Source organism: Clupea harengus, chromosome 17, assembly GCF_900700415.2.
Source record: "Clupea harengus chromosome 17, Ch_v2.0.2, whole genome shotgun sequence".
NCBI lineage: Eukaryota > Metazoa > Chordata > Actinopteri > Clupeiformes > Clupeidae > Clupea > Clupea harengus.
In genome coordinates, this window is record NC_045168.1 from 8,721,722 (window position 1) to 8,740,739 (window position 19,018).

At 44.7% G+C, this 19,018-nt stretch overlaps 1 protein-coding gene across 1 annotated transcript in view; it reads right to left on the minus strand.

Moving 5' to 3' along the window:
* The window catches only part of pou6f2 (POU class 6 homeobox 2), a 100,964-nt gene that overhangs the window by 19,832 nt on the left and 62,114 nt on the right, over positions 1–19,018 (minus strand). Inside the window, exon 6 of the mRNA XM_042710318.1 lies at positions 3,398–3,607. Coding sequence (XP_042566252.1) covers positions 3,398–3,607 — 210 coding nt within the window. The remainder of the gene's footprint in view (positions 1–3,397; positions 3,608–19,018) is intronic.

The window sequence follows — 19,018 nt, forward strand, 5'->3', positions numbered from 1 at the left end:
TGTGTCGAATGAATAAATATACTAATAAACTTGACTAGTTGAAGGTCAGAACTCAGGACACTTTACTTAACCTCCTTTTCTGTCAGAAATAAGTAAAAACCATCCCTACTATATACCAGTGACACTTGAGACGTTCTACAAAGAATCTAAAGCACACTTTCATTTTCAAATTGAATGAGTCCCTTTGTTTTGGCAGATGTACAGTGCCTGAGGTCGGAGTGTGTGTGTGTGTTTAAGAATCTTCTTCTTGGAGCTTCCTGTGGGACTGAGGCTTTCACCAGAGGTGGGAGCCCAGCAGAAAAGGATGGATGGGACCAAGCAGCCCAGACTCAAAAGGGCTTTCAAGAGGAAGCAAAAGACGAAGAAACAGGGTTAAAAGATCTGGGATTTCTTCCCCTCACAACAGTCGTTTTGGGGGTTGGGTGGCTTGGCTTCGGAGGTCACACTTGAAGGAATCCTTAATCATCCTGTCCACGCAAACTGCTCAGTGGAGACCCTCAGGGTCACTTATTGGCCCTAGTTGCACACAAGGCGCTAAAGAGAAGCTAGCATTATGGAATCGCTAGTCTCCAGAATCCTGGCTGTTTCATGACACACACAGCAGCCTGAGCAGATTACTGCTTTCACAAAACAGTCCCTGTGCCTACTGAGTGTCCAGATAGGGTATTACTGAATGTTCTGTCATTACAGACATACTTAGGTTGGTCAAAATGGCTTTTATCAGAACTCAGTTTGAAAGGACTAACAAGCCATTTCATAATGTATGTTTGGGATAAATACCAAATATTCCTTTCTGGCATTTAGCTATAATCAAAAACAAGCTAGAAAGTAACCTGAAATTATAACCTTGACATTAATGTTTTTAGAAAATATTTATGCTACACAGCAATCTAACAATTCTGTTGATCAAGTAAGTAAACATACATTTGTGAAAGGCAGTCAGCTAATACTGTGGGAAGTGGAAAAATGTTGATTAAATGATTGCCTGTATAAAGAGGAGGTCACAGAGGCTTTGTGGAAGGCCTGGCCCGAGGGGACAGGTGCAAGCCCAAAATGTCTCCTGTTCATGTGAACAAACAAATTACCCTAAGTGCTGAGGTCCATCATTGTGTCCGAGACATTTATTTTAGAAAACAAATTCTGAGAGAACACATTTCTGGGTTAATGGTGCGCTGCCGAGGACACAAGCCACATTTGGAATTAGCTTGAAGCCCCTCCGTCTCGCTTGGTGCTATATTTGAAGACTGGAGCCAGACATTCTTACGGGCCCCCAAACCAAAGTAAACAAACATGCTTGTTCGGGGCTCTCATCTAAGATTAAACATGGTACCCTCTCCCTCGCTTTCTTTCTTTTTTCCCCCCTCTTTCATGTGTGTGTAGAGGGGGTGGTGGTTCTTTTCCTGGAGTGTGGCGCGTCTGCTAGTACGTCTACTGGTCCTGGAGCCAGGTTTCGGGCATGTATTAGTATCTTTAATGTTAAAAGCGGGGGTGGGGACCGACTGGGAGAGCGATGGACATTTCAGGGCGCTCCAGCTGAATAATGTGGCCCAATAATAAGGTCAGGAGCAAAGGCTTTCGCCCTGGGCTCCGACTGTCTCGGTGACCTGATTATGTCAGGCGGTGTCAAGCACAGAGACACTACAAAAGCAGAGAGCATCCCATCAAATCCATCTCTGTGTCCGTCCGTCCCTGGCGCTCGGGGGCTGCACCAGAGCATGCGAGAGCTCGGTGTCCCCTCATTAGGGGTGTTTAGCATCAAAGACACACCCGCACACACATCCACTCCACATGCACACGCACACACACACACACACACACACACCCGCACACACATCCACTCCACATGCACACACAGCATGGAGATTATGCAGGCACTGACACGTACTTGAATACAGTTCACAATGTGCGTATGAGTGTGGTGACACTATGCAAAGATTAAATGTCCATGTGCAGCACACACACACACATACACATGCGCACACACATACACACGCGCACACACATCAAGCACACATTAAACCCTTGTCCTCAAAGCAGTGCAAAAACACATATACTCGCACACACAAACACACACACACACACACACACACACACACACACACACACACACACACACAGAAAGAGGCTTTGAGATTCCCTCCTGGAACAATTGTTTCAAGCTTGTTACGCCATGGCAAGCCAGTGGCGAGGAGAGGGATGAGACAGAGGTTAGGGTAAATAACGGCAGGGTTGGCGTGAAAGGGCACATTGGCCATACAATCTTCCTTTAATATGGGCTGTGTGCACCTGCGATAAGATGATTCATTAGATAGGGCCCTGCTCTGACAAGCATCATCGTTCAAGCCTCTGGCTACTGATGGAGCAATACTGCAGCCACCCCGTAAATATGACAAGGTCAGCGTTTTATCCCCACACTTTATACTGGCACGGGATAAAGGGAGGAAGAGTCCCCCCCCCATCCCCACACTCCACCCTTTGTTTATGCTGAGACGCTTAACATGTTGTATCGAGGCCACGGTAGAGTAAATTGACATGAATAAAATGACTGTGTGAAAAAGGGAAATATGATATAATATTACACTTACTATACACACTATATATACTATATGTACACATAGTCTACAGAAGGTCAAAATATAATTGGTCTTAATCTGAATAATTTGATGAGTGGTCTTAACGAGAAACTTGGCTTTTTCCAGTCATTTCATGTATGACTGCAGATATATAAATCACAACAATTTTATAAAATTCAGTCATTTTACAGAAATACTCCATTATAACATATCAGCACTGTACATATATACTATTAACTATATCATGCATCTGCCTATTGAACCATTGTATTCATGCACAAAGGGATTAGATGATTATAAAAAGAAAGCATCCTCCAAAAGATATAAGAGGAAGGTTATATTTTATTTAAGTGATAAATATATGGATCTTACACCTTCAGATGTTCTAAGGAGTTTAGAGTAAAAATAATCTCATCATCGAGCTACACGTTACATAAAAGTACCCTATATTTGCCGCTATTTAAATATCAGTAAATTAGTTCAAATGTTTGGCCATGCACTTTCTACACAGGAATTAAATAATCTTTGCTAGATTTCCTCAAGGCTCTACATAGAATCTTCTGATGAAAGGTTCTTTGAAAATCCCTTTTCAATCTCAGCTCTACAGGCTCGAAGAAGAGGAACTGTGTAGAACCTTTTAAGGCTCATCTGGGGCTCGAGCTGGAGAGCCCATTTGCCAAGCACTGAAACCGTGTCTGGGGTGTTTTCAGCTGTGTGCTCCTGGACCTGACTCTGAGGAACACGATGTGCGGATCTGGGGAGGCCTGTGGTGTGAGAGTGTAGGCAGTGAGTGGGTGGGCGTAGGCACACTAGTAGCCACTCACCTGTCCTTGGGCATTGGTGACCAGCTGGCCCGTGACGCCCTGCAGGCTGGAGAGCGCGTTCCCAAACACCTGGGACCCAGCAATGGAGCTCATAGCCGCTGCTGCTGCCACAGCCGCCTGGCTGGCCAGAGGGTTGAGCTGTGGGAGAACAACGGAGAACTGGGTTAGAAAACGCCATACTGTACTACCTATACGGGAGACATACAGATACTACCTGTATCTGACACAAACAAACAGAGTTGTGAACATTAGCTTATTTCACAGCAGTATGTCAAGCAAACTCTCAGGGAAAAAAACATTCAGAGGACTCTCCTGGTTTCTGTGATTTGTGACTACTGTTATCATCTTCCGGGTGTATTATGAAATCAGGAAACTTTTGAAGAGAACATTTGACGATTATTTCATGTGTGCAAAGCACATTGACAGGTACATGTGGCCTCCTGCTGTGGCTAAATCTGGCAGAAAATATAAAACATATTTGTACAAAAGCAATCCAACATGTCTGTACAAAACACAAAAAACAAACAAACAAACAAATAAATAAATAAATAAATGCTAACTGCACTAAATAATCACATAAACTCCCAATTTCTACCTACAGGCCCTGGGGACCTCTCTACTTGTCCCTGCTGGTGTAATGAACTCATCTCTACTCCTCGATAGTGCTCCTACTGTCACACACACATCAGCGGCCCTGCTTGCCCGTGGAGCTCGGGGCCACGTTGCGCCCGCTGGCCGGCCGGCTCTTATAAATCAAGCTAACCACCTATTAAGGGCTGAAAATGCACTGCTGATTTGGTTGTGGCGCCACAGAGATGAAGCCTTATTAGGTTGTTTAAGCAGATCAGGGGAGCCGGGGAGGCAGCCGAGACCTTCCAATTACTCTAGCCAATGGAAAAATAATAGAAACACTGCGGCGGACTGGGCCTGCTGCTGCTGCTACTGGGGCTTTGTGCCCCGATAGAGATGAGGGGAAAAAAGACTAAATTAAACGACACACAGTCCCAAGAAAAATGGACACACAGAAATGAAAGCAAATTGTTGTAAACCATTACAGCACACTAAGAAGATGTAAACACAGTGATGGTGGGGGTTTCAAAAAGAAACGAGATTGCTTCAAGTGCCTAACAGACATGTGAATTTATTTTTGAAGAACATTTAGAAGTAGAATTCAAGAAAGAAAAATCAAGAAAGACAGTTATACTTTGGTGATGGAGTGATTGTGCGAGACAGGCACCACTGGAAGTGTCAGCAGCAGCTGAGAGAACATTTCTGGGGATTTGAAATGTACGACCTCCCCCTTTCCCTCTCAACACAAGCGTTCCATGGGGATTTAAGCTTTGTTAAACTGAGACCATTGAGGCGCCATTCATCTCTCATCATATCCCAGCCCCATATATTACCACGCTTTCTGAAATCAAATGATGAAAAAATGCCACGGAGCGATCAATACTTTTTCATTGACAGTAAAGGTTAAGCGCATTAAGAATGACACTGCATTTGTCTTATGAAATCATATTTCATGTTGGTGGCCTAAAATTGGCCGAGATTGATATTGCGTCCCCTAGACTGAAAGTCATCCTCCTTTTTTTGCGCTAATCACAGAAATCGCCTTCATGTGTCCAGCGCTTTGTCCTTCTGGAAAAGTCAAGAGCCCAAGCCTGACATCTGTGACCCAGATGTTAAAGAGAAGTGTTTGAGCTTTAATATTCCACTTACTATTTAGGACGACGTTGTTTCATTGTACAGTGTTCATCTGTGCTATCAAACTGGCATCGACATCACAAGACACTTGGACTCTTTCTGACGTGCAGCAGAAATATTTTAAGTTCGATATCTAAATCATTAATAAATCATAGGACAGAATGTATACACACTCATGTCTGTAATGCATTAAGCACCGTAAGGATGAATAAGACAGCAAACAGTGATGGGAGATGTGACAAGTATTCTTGTACGACGGCTCCCAGTGGATGCTGGGAAATGCCCTTCGGTGTTCAAGTCAGATGTCATGCAAAGCTTATGTAAGTATAATAGAGGCTTTATATTCTACCCCAAGCCCCCATTTCCCACCTCCACCCCGCCACCCACTGAAAATGATAGTGAACAGCCTCTTCACCGACACCCTTGGTGGTTAAATCTCTCTGAACGGCGTGGCTTTGTCAATGGAAGAGAGGCGCTGGCGATGGAGAGGAGGCTTATCTTGGGCGAACATCTTCAAATAAATACATGTATCTGAGCGAGGGAGCACTGGAGAGGGTTTGCTTGGAAATATCAACCTGGGATTGCATTAACAGATAATCCCCCCCCGCCCCACACACACACCACCGCCACCACTCTTTCTATCAGAAAGGGGTTTCAGCCATCGTTGGGGAGGGAGAGGATCTGAATGCTTGAGGGGTGATACGATGGACTGATAGGGGAGGTGAGGAGGAAAAAGGGAGGTGAGATGGTTAGAACAGGGACAAAAAAGTGTTGATTTTAAGGGCAGTTAGCATGCTAGGCACACGTAGTACTTTCTAGTTCTGCGGCAGAAACTGCATCAGATTACAAAGCAAATTTTTCGGTTTCAGATTTTATTCTGTCAGTTTTATTGATGTCCCCCCCCCTCCCCCCAACGTTTATGTCTACACGTGATGTTATGCGACGAGACGTCTGTCAGTGCATGTCCACGAGGGAGAGGAGGGTTTGGACCACATTTTTTTCGGGGACTGATCCCTCCAACGATATACATTATTCAATATCCCTGTCACAAAAAGTCCAGCTAATACTTCATGTGTGTCTCTACTTGTGGCGTTTAAGGGAGTAACAAATAGTAGCTGTTGTGTTCATCGCCACCGGGACAGCTTTTGGGGTCAGGCCCTTTGTGGCGCCTACATTATTCCAATTCATGTCCACGAAATTCAGTATCTCCACAGTCAGGTGTCTCGCAACTCCGTAATATGGAAAGCAACAGGGGAGCGGCCTTACATAAAGCTGGAGGACTGATCGCTGTGTTTGACGGCGGAGCATCTAAACAGGTAATTTAACGCCACGTTGCTCTGTTCCCAACCTCCAGGGGAGACAGGAAATGGCCATGCTGCCTTACCATTTTGGGCTGATTGTATGTGTTGCTAGAGCTAAACAGTCCTCCCTCCCTCATCCCCACCTTTTGCAAAGAGACAGCATGCGAACCATTCAGACGGCCGCCTCTTCTCCTCTGCCCGCTGTGAGTACATGGAGCTACGGACTCACAATGCACCCGAGTCAGGCTCGAGATGGACTAGGAAGATGCCTGACAGAGATTAAGAAAATTTTCATAAAAATAGACAGATAGAGAGTGAGTCGGAGAGAGAGAGAGAGAGAGACAGAGAGAAATGTCATACAATGACTGAGTTCAACACATTTTCTTTGCCGATTATTCAGGCACCTGTTGTATTTGCTAACTGGAGAAGAGAATTAACTTTCCAATAACACAGTAAAAAGGAAATGTTTTCTTCATTGTCTTTATGGTCTAGTTACATTAAATATGGTTAAACAGTGCAGCTCTGTTCAGATGGGAGACTTTTGAAGGCCTGTAAATGTTTGATCAAAGCTTGGCTTTATATCAAAAGAAGCATGAAATATACATCAGGGTGCCTTTTATCAGCCTACATTAATACCTTAACTAGCTACACTGAGCGAAAAACGAACCTATTTTTTCAAAGCCGACCAACAAATGACGTAAATTTATGGTGACAGTGATCGATATAATACTTGCAGCACTCATCGTTTAGAATGTTTGGTGTAGCGTATAAAACTCCAGCCAGGTTATGTCAGGAATTTTTCTGAAACTTTTACCTGCCATGACTCTCCTTCTTCACAGCAAGGCAAGATTCTGGAGGAAATATACCTCAGTTTATCTACAAGTTTAGGCCTTGTATTAATGCTGAATGCAACGGAAAAATGTCAGCGATGAGGTTATGGGCATTACAATTCATATTATTTGTGACCATAAAGCTAAACCGTTAAAAGAAAGTTTTACACCTTAGGCAAAGGGAGTGAGTACATTTTAAACTCTATTAAGTTGACCATGGCCTGTGGTAACCGTTTGACCATAGGGGTCACTCTGTGCAACAGTCCATGTAATCTCCTGAATGTGCTGAAAAAAACAGACTCTGCGTGTAACCACAAAGAGAGGCCCCTGGAAACTCAAGCAGAAATGCCCCCCAACCCCCCACACACACAAAAAAATTACTTGAAGGTCTTTGAAGTGAATTGCATTTCTTGCTAGACCCAACCAGGGTAAAGGGACAAGTACAAGATATCTGCCCCCAAACACAAGCAATATTTCTGATGATTTAAAAAATACATCAAAGGGGCTGACACAAGTCACCTTTTTAGAACACGTGCAGACCTCAATCATCAAATTTCACCCAATAATAGCACAACTCTTTTCTAGTTGGTAAAAAGTTTATGGAGAAAAACAAACCTTGAGGTTCCTTGGGCAAAAGTAACTGTGTCTGTGTCACACAGGAGGTTATGCTTATCACAAAACCAGCTCTGATCTTTAGTCAGTTATTTAGAGCTGCCCTGCTATCTGAATGACCCTGTCTCTCTCCGGTTCACCCTTCCTGTCACGCTCAGATAAATACTGTCCAAAACAGCAGCATTAAACCACAGACACGACCTCTGCAGGACAGACAACTCCATCTCGTCCATATGTACTGTTAAAAGTAAGAGAAGGGGACACACAAAGCAAACGGTTCATGCCGGGGCCCAGTTCTGCGTCACCCCACTCCCAGAGAGCTGCCGGCTCGAGACCAGCTCTGGGCCAGATCAGGGCCCAGATTCTGTCTCTTACTCCCACACCTCTGTTTTTCTTTCATTCTTTCATTCCTGCCCTCTCTTTCTTACACTCTCTCTCTCTCGCCCACTCTCTGTCCCTCCCACTCTCTCTCTTTCTCTCTCTCTCTCCTCTCTCTTCCGAGTGAGCGTAATCAGCTGTGACACAAGCAGGCATGCTGAGACTCACCCCGCAGACCCCACTTCCACCTCTGCTTGCTGTCCCCGGGCTCCCCCCGCCGGCCCTGCCCTCCCCGCTCCCCTCGGCCCCTCCGTACAGCAAAATGCCATTAGGCCCCCCGAAAACACTTCTGGTCCACGCCTCCGGCCCCTCGAAGCCTGACGTGGACCCCACCTTTGGGGAGAGAGGGGGGGGGGGGGGGGGGGGGGGGGGTGTCTCTTTGCACCATCTGAGCTGCTTACAGAAGGGGGAAAACATTAAGGAGAAAAATATTGAAAAATGAAAAGGAGGAGAAAAAACACAGCTACTCAGGGGACAAACAGGTGGAGGAGAAAAAAGAGGTGAGGGAGAAAAAAGACTAGAAAAGAAAGAGAGAGAGAGAGAGAGAGAAAGAAAAAAAGATAAGGGTAAATATTGCAACCAGAGATGATAAAACGTCTCAGGAAAACCCAGTGGAATTCACTGGACCACATCAGGTCACTACTCCCACAATGCATCAGTGGGAGCAGGAGAGGAGGTGAACTGGGGGGTGCCTGGGGGGTGCGTCAGAACCACACGAGGAGCAGGAGAGCGCGCTGAAGTGGTCCGGATCAGCGCATAAAAAGCTCTAACCTCAAGAGTGGTGGCCAGGAGTGGCTGTATTTAACGAGGCGAAATGCAAATGAGGGCCGGGCGGAGCGGGAGAGAGACGACAGACCCAGCCATAAAGACCTGATGGAGTGCCGGCCAACGGCCGTCAATCTCCTCTCTCATTAGCGCCGTTCGGGGTAAGAGCGGCTTCCGTCATTACATAAAATTCTTCCCTCTCCCATTTGTTGATAATTGTAAGGCTCTGAAGTTCTCCAGAGAATTCCCACTCAGTTCTCAATCAATCACTTTTTCCCCTCACCCTTTTTCATTCATGTCACAATGATTCATGTCATAATGTCAGAACAGTCATTTTATATTCTGGGTAAAATAATTTTTACACATTGAAAAAAATGATCTTTCAAATTACACCTACATTTTCTGCATTTTTGTATGTGATAGATGACGGAGGTTTAGTGCTGACCTGGGTGACACATTTGGTCCAGCCATTTCCGTGAGGCTTGTGAGGTCTTTACATTGACTTCCACAGAGAAAACTCTGCTACTGTGAATGTAGTGTATAGTTGTGTCGTGCAGGGCCTCTACCGACCTGCTCTCTGTTGACACGCACCTGTACTCTGTTGATGGAGAACGAGGAACCAGAGGGCACATAAGCCCTGCTGAAAGATTCAGAGCAAAATGATAGATGGCTGTCCTTTTACAAGCCTGATTAAAAAGAATAAAAAATAGCAGGCTACACATGACTTGATTTTAAAACGGAAGAGACTCTGCAATTTTAAATTGTCCGAAAATATGTCTGCTCTCTGTTCAACGTTTGAGGAGACTGCCATTCTTTCTAACCGGGCTTGATGTCTGACATACAAATACAGCATTCGAAACAACTTTAATATTGGCCTAATCGTTGGGCGGTGATCTTTTGATGACCCCTATTAAATGGAGCCCCGGTCGTCTTTGTCTGGGCTTCATAAACAGAATAATGGTAAATGATCACTCCTCCACGTGGCGTCCGAAAAGCGCACTGCCTAATGAAGAGTAATGGGGGAGTTTTTTGTTGGGGGGGAGACGGGGGGCTGGGGAGACAGGGGACAGTGCTGGGCTGTCAGGTGCCATTTGAAGACTCCAAGCGGGGAGATTAATGGTGGGAGAGACAGCGCGGCAGCCATGATGTGGCCACCGGCTGATCAATAAAACCCCAAGCCCCCTGTTCCCCTGTCACAGCCAAGAGCACAGGTCTGTGCAGGTCACACACACACACACAAACATTCACGAACACACACACACACACACAAGCACACACAGCTTGATCAGCACTCATGCCATATCAACACTAAGTGGTGTGATGAATTGACAAAATTGGTAGACAGCATTGATCAAATTGTTCCTTGAAACACAAGTGAACTTAAAATCACGTTGCCGAACACTAGAAGATTTGTTCTCATAATTGTTCCATTGTTGTGTTTTGATGAATAGAGTAACGCTACGCTTTCGCCCAGAATGCTTGCTTGTTTGATACCCCATAAGGTATTTGAGATTGGTCAAATGTAATGAGACTGCTACGCAAGGAGATGGAAAGAAAGGTGTAATGTCAGCTTTGTGCCTGAAGCGCCTGGCTGTACACCCTGACTGAATTACCCCAGTGTTCTTTCTGCAGCTGTTAATGGACAACACAAACGGCACCACTGTCTGATCTCTGCATTTATGTTAATGTGTGAGGTGTGTGTGTTGGCAGGGGGCGCGAGGAAAGGGGTGCTCGGAGATAATACTATCAGCAGTGGTAAGTAGTCATGAAAGGAAGACTTTGTTTAATTAAAGACATTTGAAGCTTAAGTGATGCTCCATATCCATAATATTCATTCTAAAGCCAAGATGTTCAAGATTTATTAATAAATACAAAACCACACCATTAAGCCTTCGCTAGGTTGGTCTTCTAACCTTTCCAAAGTGTTCCATTTGGAAAAAGGCCCTGCAGTTTCACAGCATGAAGGTAGCAGCTCAGACTCTTCCCTGCTAGTCTAGGTGCATTTCTATCCTCCCTCTCCCTCGTACTCCCATCACATGGTTTATAATTATTCATATGAAAAGCAGAGCTGTTTACGGGCCACGGTCTTATTTTCTGCTTCAGTCAACAGTGCACATTCGTATTTTCATATAGCCGCCGCTGCTCGTTACATAAGGCAATTTTCTGCCTTCTTAAGAGCCCATCTCTGGCCCGCATTAATGAGACGGCTCCGTGCCCACGCTGCCAGCAGGTGCCCGCCGTGCCCGCTAATACGCGCGATTAGCCCCCCACTCGGCCACTCTCCACCTCATCAGAAACTTGGGGGTGCTGCTGCTGAGAAATTATTGCTTGGAGGGGAGGGGTGGGGAGTGGGAATGTGATTACAGTAATGTCTATGTATATGAGTTGGCAAAATATAACATGTACCCTGACACTCCTGTGGGCAAAGTAGTCACAGTCTGGTCACAGTCACAAGTCCTAAACTTCACCACTTAAATTAAAAGGCAGTGTCCACTACAATACATGCATACTCGATATATGTAGGTAGTGGTGCAGTATATATGAGCCGATGGAAAGTGCCCTAAAGGTAAAATTGGTTTCATACAGTCTTTTCAACCCTGAGAGCCGAAATCAGCAACATGAGTCTGAATGAGTGTGACTAATGGTAATATTCCTCAATTTGTTTTCTCTCTAAGGGGGGGTCTTATTTAGCAAATAAGTGCTCCTCCACAAAACACACACGTCCCTCTCTCCCCACACACACCCATGCACGCATGCGCACACACACACACACACACACACACACACACACACACAACTACACACACACACACACAGTGCCTGACCCAGGCTTCCTGCAGTGTCAATTAAAAGGGTACCAGTGGCGCAGTGTGTCTGAGCACAATCTCAGGCTCCTAAGCTCCAAGCTTAACCGCCTGCCTGACAGGCCAACAACTAATTACAGAGAGACAGAACAGGGCCCTTGTTTCAGACAAAGCAATGGGCAATTTCACAGATCTCAGGCAGAGTCTGATTTAGTTGACGCTGCTCGAGTAATCCCAGCAAGTTACCACGCAGAGTTAGCGGAGTGGAGTGGCAATCTGCGGCTTCCCCGCATATCACTTTAATCAGATTTGTATTGTTTCTGAAACCGTTGAGGGATTTCAAGCTCAAATTAAACACACACACACACACACACACACACACACACACACACACACACACACACACAAATTCCAAATTCATTCCAGGCAACAAAAAAAAAATCAATGAACAGAATCACTTCAAATATGTAATGGCAGACACTGCTTCTGGTCCTGACTACAGTTAAAAGCAGATGAAAAGAATCAATTGGGATGATGATGGCGATTTTGTGGGTGGTTGACATGAGCGAGGGTGGCCCAAATTAGAAGCCTCGGAGAAGTGTGTCTGATGGGGGGCCTCAGGGGAGGCAGTGGTGGAGGTGGGTGAGGTGGGTGAGGTGGGTGAGGTGGGTGAGGGGTGGGGGGCAAAGGCATAAAAACAAGACTCAAAATCAGTGAAAGTAGAAGATGTTTTATGTGTGTGTATGTGTGTGTGTGGCGGTCTGTATGTCTGTCTGTCTGTCTGTCTGTCTGTCTGTCTGTGTCTGTGGCCAGGCCTCTGAAGGCCGCATCCTGGTTGCCAGACAGTGACCTTGGTGGAGATGGGGCTTCAGGAGGAGGCTCTAATGAGGCCTGATTGCAGTGAATGGCACAGGATAGAGTGAGGGGAGGAGGAGGAGGAAGTGAAGAGAAGAGAAGAGAGGGGGAAGAAGAGTTGAGGGTAAGAGAAGGAAAGGTAATTGCAGCACTCATAGGTCTAAGACTGAGTCTAGTGTGTCTACACTAATGTAAGGGTACGAGAAAGAGTGCAAGAGAGAGAGAGCGAGAGAGAGAGAGAAAGAGAGAGAGAGAGAGAGAGAGAGAGTCAGAGTCTGTCTGTAAATTGATGGCTGGTGAATGGAAGAAGCTGTAGGGTGTAATTACCCATACAGGGCTGTCTGTTTTGGGGGTCGGGTAGCCCCCCTGACGCGGCTGCTTTGGCAGGGACCAAGGAGGGCACACCGGGCCTGAGTGGGGGCTGGGGGGGGAGGGGGGGGCTGAGGGGATGGTAGGAGGAGTAGACAGGCAGCTGGATCGTGAGGGACAGCTGGAGGTGCGGCCTCTCCCTCTACCACTCTCTCTGTCTCTGTTTCTGTCAGTCCTTTGGAAACACGGCAGTGGACACACTACCAAGGTCAAGGGCGGTTAGAACACAGACAGGCTGTGTGTGTGTGTGTGGTGTGTGTGTGTGTGTGTGTGTGTGTGTGTGTGTGTGTGTGTGTGTGTGTGTGTGTGTGTGTGTAAGAGAGAGAAAAAGAGAGAGAGAGTGTGTGTCTGCGTTAAACAGCCAAGAAAACAGAGACAGGACAGTGACAAGCCACTGAAGACCACAGGAAAGAACCTCAGATACACCACACACACACACACACACAGACACTCACACACGAGGAACATACAACAGACAATGCCACTGGGATTCCAAAAGGTGGAAGGTAGACAAAGGGTATGACACTTAAAAGAAGGATACTGACACAAAAGAGAAAGAGGTTAGTAAAAAGAGAGCAAAAATAAAGAAACAAAACATTAAAAAAGAAGTGAAATAAATAAACATGATACAGAAATAAAGATGAAAAAAAATAGTTCAAAGACAAAAGTGTTGGAAATGGTAGAAAGGAAAGTAATAAATGTGATGGCAAATACAATATCAATGAAGTGAAAATGGGAAAGGAAGAGAATATAGTGGGAAAGAAGTTTAGTCTGTTCTTAATATGCAGTGAATAAAATGTTGTGTGTGTGTGTGTGTGTGTGTTTGTGTGTGTGTGTGTGTGGTGTGTGTGAAAGAGAGTGTATAAATGTGTATGTAGGTGTATGAATGTACACGCGCATATGTTCATTTAATGGTGTGTATTTATCTGTCAGTGTGACTGTGTGCGTCTATGAATTTCAATGTCTCTGTGTGTGTATGTGTGCATGTGTTTGAGATAGAGAGAGAGAGAGAGAGAGAGAGAGAGGGAGAGAGGAGAGAGAGAGAGAGAGAGAGAGAGAGAGAGAGAGGGGTGGATGTGAAGGGGGTCATAAGGCACGGGAAAAGAGAATGGGAAAAGAGACTCGGTGGGCTGCCCTAAACCTTGCAGTGCCACGGCTCAGTGTGCCGCACCTCTCTCTCCCAGCCTCGGCCGATGTAACCCACTGGACTGGCAAATTACACCAGACCTACAGCTGTAGGCCCGATCATTATTGATTAATTTGGATTCAGTATTTCTCTCTGTTTTTTCTATTTTAATATCGCCGCGGACCATTCTTGCTGTGGCAAGGTCCTTTTCAGATCTAATTAAGTATCAATTTCTCGGTGGTATACCAACTTGCCGCCGCGCGTTTTTCCCTCGCTGCCTCAGCCCCCACCTCCGCCCCCGCGCCTGCCCCGGCCCTCCTCGTCAAATCCCTGGGCTCTCCAGGCGTGGAGAAAACCCAGGGCTCAAATCAATCAACTCCCCCGGCAAATCCAGCTGGCTGCGGTAATCAGGCCATTAACACACTTAAGCAAATTTCATGATCTCCCCCGTCTGTTTGTCATCGTGCTGGTGGCTATGGCCGGCAGGCTGCCTCGCCCCCCCTCCCCCCTCTTCATCTCTCTCTCTACTTCTCTCCCTTACACTCTTTCTTCTTCTTTCTCTCTCTCTCACACATCACACACATATACATACAATTTTGTATTCTCGCAACAGTGAGAAGAGGAAGCCTGACGGGTGTTAATGGCCTTTTCTGACACTGTCACGTCTGCAATAAATGTTGACGTGGCCTCTGCTGTTACACTGTCAGTAGTCCCGGTCCTAATCCCAGACTCAGGTCCGCTTTTACTCTCCACTGTTGGGAGATTAATAAGCCCTAATGGTGACACTTCAAAGAGCATTGGACAGTGATTCCACAACTCTGACAAATGACAAAAAAGCTATTTGGTATCAGTCCCGGAAAAAGGAAATAAATAATTCATCACACAAAAAAACATGAGGGGGGATGTATGGAAGCAACAGACAGGTGTGGTACGTGGTCCAAAAAAAAAAAAAAAAAAAAACTCCACTTCACTACAACTCCCAAGATGCCCCTAGGTGGACTCCATTTTATAATTACGACAAGAGCAGAAGGCAGACGAGACGCCAGCCCATGGATGAGAGGCATTCATTTATTTTGCTGTTATTTGCTGTGGGAGGCTGCCATGCTGTCAGGTGTCTGCTCAGTAGCGGAGGGGCCTCTGTCAAAGCCTCTGGGTCTCAAAGGCAGATAATGGGAGGTCTGGCTCGCCCTCCCTTCTGGAAACGATAGACAAGGGTCAGTGGGTGAGAGGATGAGAGAAATGTATAGTATGTGTGTGTGTGTGTGAGAGAGAGAGAGAGAGAGAAAGAGAGAGAGAGAGAGAGAAAAAGAGAGGGAGAGAGAGGAGAGAGAGAAAGAGAAGGAGAGAGAGAGAGGGGAAGAGAGGAGAGAGAGAGAGAGAGAGAGAGAGAGAGAGAGAGAGAGAGAGAAAGAGAAAGAGAGACTGGGAGGTATAATGACCAAAGACCCTCGGCTCACACGTGTCTCTAATTCCCAGAGTATTTGCAACACTTTGGCCCAACTGTCCCCCCAGGCGCAACAATGGCGGCACTTACGTGAAGCATGGTGCAACTTCCTTTGAAAAGCCCACAGAAGGCCAATTATGGACATCAACCCCCACACCCACACCCACCCCGGGAAAGGCGATAACTATCCCCCACCTCCAGCCTGTCTATCTCCTATGCCTAGCTGTGTTTGAGGTGCTGGTGAGATGGCCGGTGAGCCTTAACACCCCTCTATGTGGTGATAGTCTCTATGGATTAAACCATGCTATAGTTAGGCTTATGATTCTTTGCTTGAAATCCAATCACTCACCCTGGGATGGGGCTTTTATTGAAGGCCACTATATGAGTGATCGCCAGGAGACTGGCCTTGGTGTTACCATGGGTGATGCCCCCACCCAAAAACTCTAGAAAGTTTTAATGATTAATTTGATTGTATGAGGCAATATCTTAAGGATGCCTGATGGTACCCAGAGTGTCAGTCTCCATCCCCGACAGCTAAACAAACTGTGGATGGTAGATGTCCTGTTTTGCCACTGAAGAGCATTTCTGTCCCTTGCTCTGTGACCCAATGTTAATTGAGTCCCTGTGTGTCCCCTGGGTTTAAAATGTCATATTTGCCATTTTTGTAGCATTGTTGCTGATCTCTAACAAGGAGAAACACAAAATCTCCTCCTGATGTAATGTATACCTTTGTTCAGTCAATGCACAATGCAAGTGTTTTTTTTTTAACTACCATTTTAGCTACTTGGTGCAAACTGCTGTGCTGCTACAAAAAGAAAAAACATTGAAAAAGCTTTTAGGTATGCAGATCTTAGATGTTTACCCTTCTGTGATCTATCCAAAGTATTATTGGTGATAGTAGTTACCTTAATATATTTAAAATCATCATTTATAGGGTATTTTATAGGGTCAATTTGGAGGTGGCTGTCCGCTAAACTTCAACTTTCAACATGAAAGTGATAGCCGAAATATACTTCTATATTTTTTCCTTGGTGTTTTTAAAAATATGTTTTGGATTTCTTTTTTGGCTGTGATTTCAGAATATTTTGTTGTCATTTGTGTTTCACTGTTCAGAACTGTGTTAGCTAACCATATGCTGACTAACATGTTTAAGGTATTCTCAAATTTAACGGAAATTGTTCTTCACAACCAAAGCGTGATATTGTTTTGGTGGTGACAAAATGGAACCTTATTTTGAGAAAATGAACAACATTTTGGCATTTGTTAAACAAATCAACGGTATTTTAGAATAAACTCCATGTCAGTTCGAATTCTGTAATGTTTTTGACACGTAGTTTGAATGCCAGCAGAAATATAACTCATAAGTGAGCATGTAACATTTGTCATTTCTGAGTGTGAAAGTAAGTACTGTAACACAAAATAAAAATACAAGGGGAAAGATAATTAGACTACATTGTAGCTGTAATTAAAAACAAACTTTTGAGCAGGGGTAGTCAGGCTCAGTCCTCTTTTGCCACTGCTTGCTAATTATTATTATTGCGTTCTTAAAACATATCAATAATTTCAGTTTCAACATTGAAGTACTGGAGCAGAGAGACTGAGGGAATACATTTCTACTGGCATATAACAAGTCAGCTAGCAGGAGTGAAAGCCTTTAAAGGATTTTTGAAAATGTCAAGGCTTTTGTCAGAATGGACAGAAATAGCTTTTTCATTCCACAGTCCAGGACCCAAGAATGAAAAAAAAGTATTTATTGAGATCTCTTAGACAAAAACAACCGTTGTTCATCAGAAGAACGATGTGATCGATGGCAAATAGATCCGAAATAGGTAGGTTTAGATCCAGTGCCTATCCTGGGCAAGAGTCAGAGATGTGAATTTAATTATGTCATCAATCATGACACCCAAGTTTCTTGCAGCTTTAGTCAGGGTCAATGATGTTGAGCCAAGTTGGATGCTAATATTATGTAGGATAGCCAGATTGGCTGGAAATACCAGGAACTTGGCTTCTGAAAGATTAAGGTAAAGGTAAAGAAACTGAAATATCACAGGACAAGGGCAGTTGGATGTCATCCACATAGCAATGGTAAGTGAACCCCAATAATACCCGAATAAGGTGGTGTAAAAAGAAGGGTTCCAACACCTGGGCCCTGAGGTACACCAGTGGAGAGGTGGTGATATTTGGACACTAGTCCCTGCCAAGACACATTCAATGATCATCCTATAAGATAAGATTTAAACAAACTATGTACTTTACACAAAATGCCCAGATCAGACAAACAATTTTGTGAAATACAGTGTCAAAGGCTGCGGAAAAGCCTTGTAATAAAATAACTGTTGACTGAGTGGAAGCTCTTGCTACTCTTAATGCTTCAGTCACAGACAATAGAGCAGTGTCTGTAGAATAACTACTCTTAAAACCAGACTGGAAATCAGAAACTAACACCTTCAAAAATCTTTGATAAAAAGCTGAAAAGGAGACAGGCCTGCAATTCTTTACATCAGACAGGTTAAGTGAAACTCTCTTAAGTTATGGAATAACCAGAGCTTGTTTGATTGCCTAAGGAAAGTTTCTTGAACTGAGAGAAGCATTTACTGTCTGCGTGATAGTGGGTAAAACTGTAAGTGTGATGGTTGGAGGAGGGTGGTGAGAATTGGGGCAGCAGGCATGTCTTAGGACACCTACAGTTAAGAAACATGTATACCTGTCACTTATTTCAAGGGTGAAAATGAGTGAAACGATGCTCCAATGTAAGCTGGGCCTTGAGGGCCTTTTCTGAGTGGCATAAACGTTTGAGCGCATTTTGACTGCAGGACCTGCCCCTGTAGGACCTCATTCAGGGCTGTTTTGGGGAGTACAGCAAAAGGAACGATAGCTTACTGAGTGAGCTTTCAAAGTTACCTTGTCACATTGAATAAACACAATCAAAACATCAACTGAAATATAGGCTGATATTATGACAGTGGTGCTGATATCTTTATTTATCTAATAATTACAGCTGCCGTGAAGCCACTTAATTAAGTGTTAGCAACTGTCTTCTCAACCATGGGTGTAATTCTATCAAAACATTCTCTGGTTTAATGGTCTAATGTTAGAGCTTCCCCTGGACAAATGTATTGTTGTTTTTGTTGTGCTCGGAATTGACGTGATTGAAGAGCAAAATTATGATGTCAATTTCTAGGTCCGGTGGTTCCTGCACCGAAGTGGAAAACCAAAAGACGGACAGGACTGAACAGTGGGCCGTTGCAGTAAAAGATTGAGGCATTTAAAAGTCCTACAAGTTCCTGTAGTCGAAAGGTGCCTTAAGTATACTTAAGAAAGAAAAGAAAAATAAGTAAGAAACACAAGGAAGAAGGAAAATTGAAAAGTATCAGTGAATTATTTGTCAGAAGACATGTCAGGAGAGAATGGAGGAGCAAGACAGCAAAACATA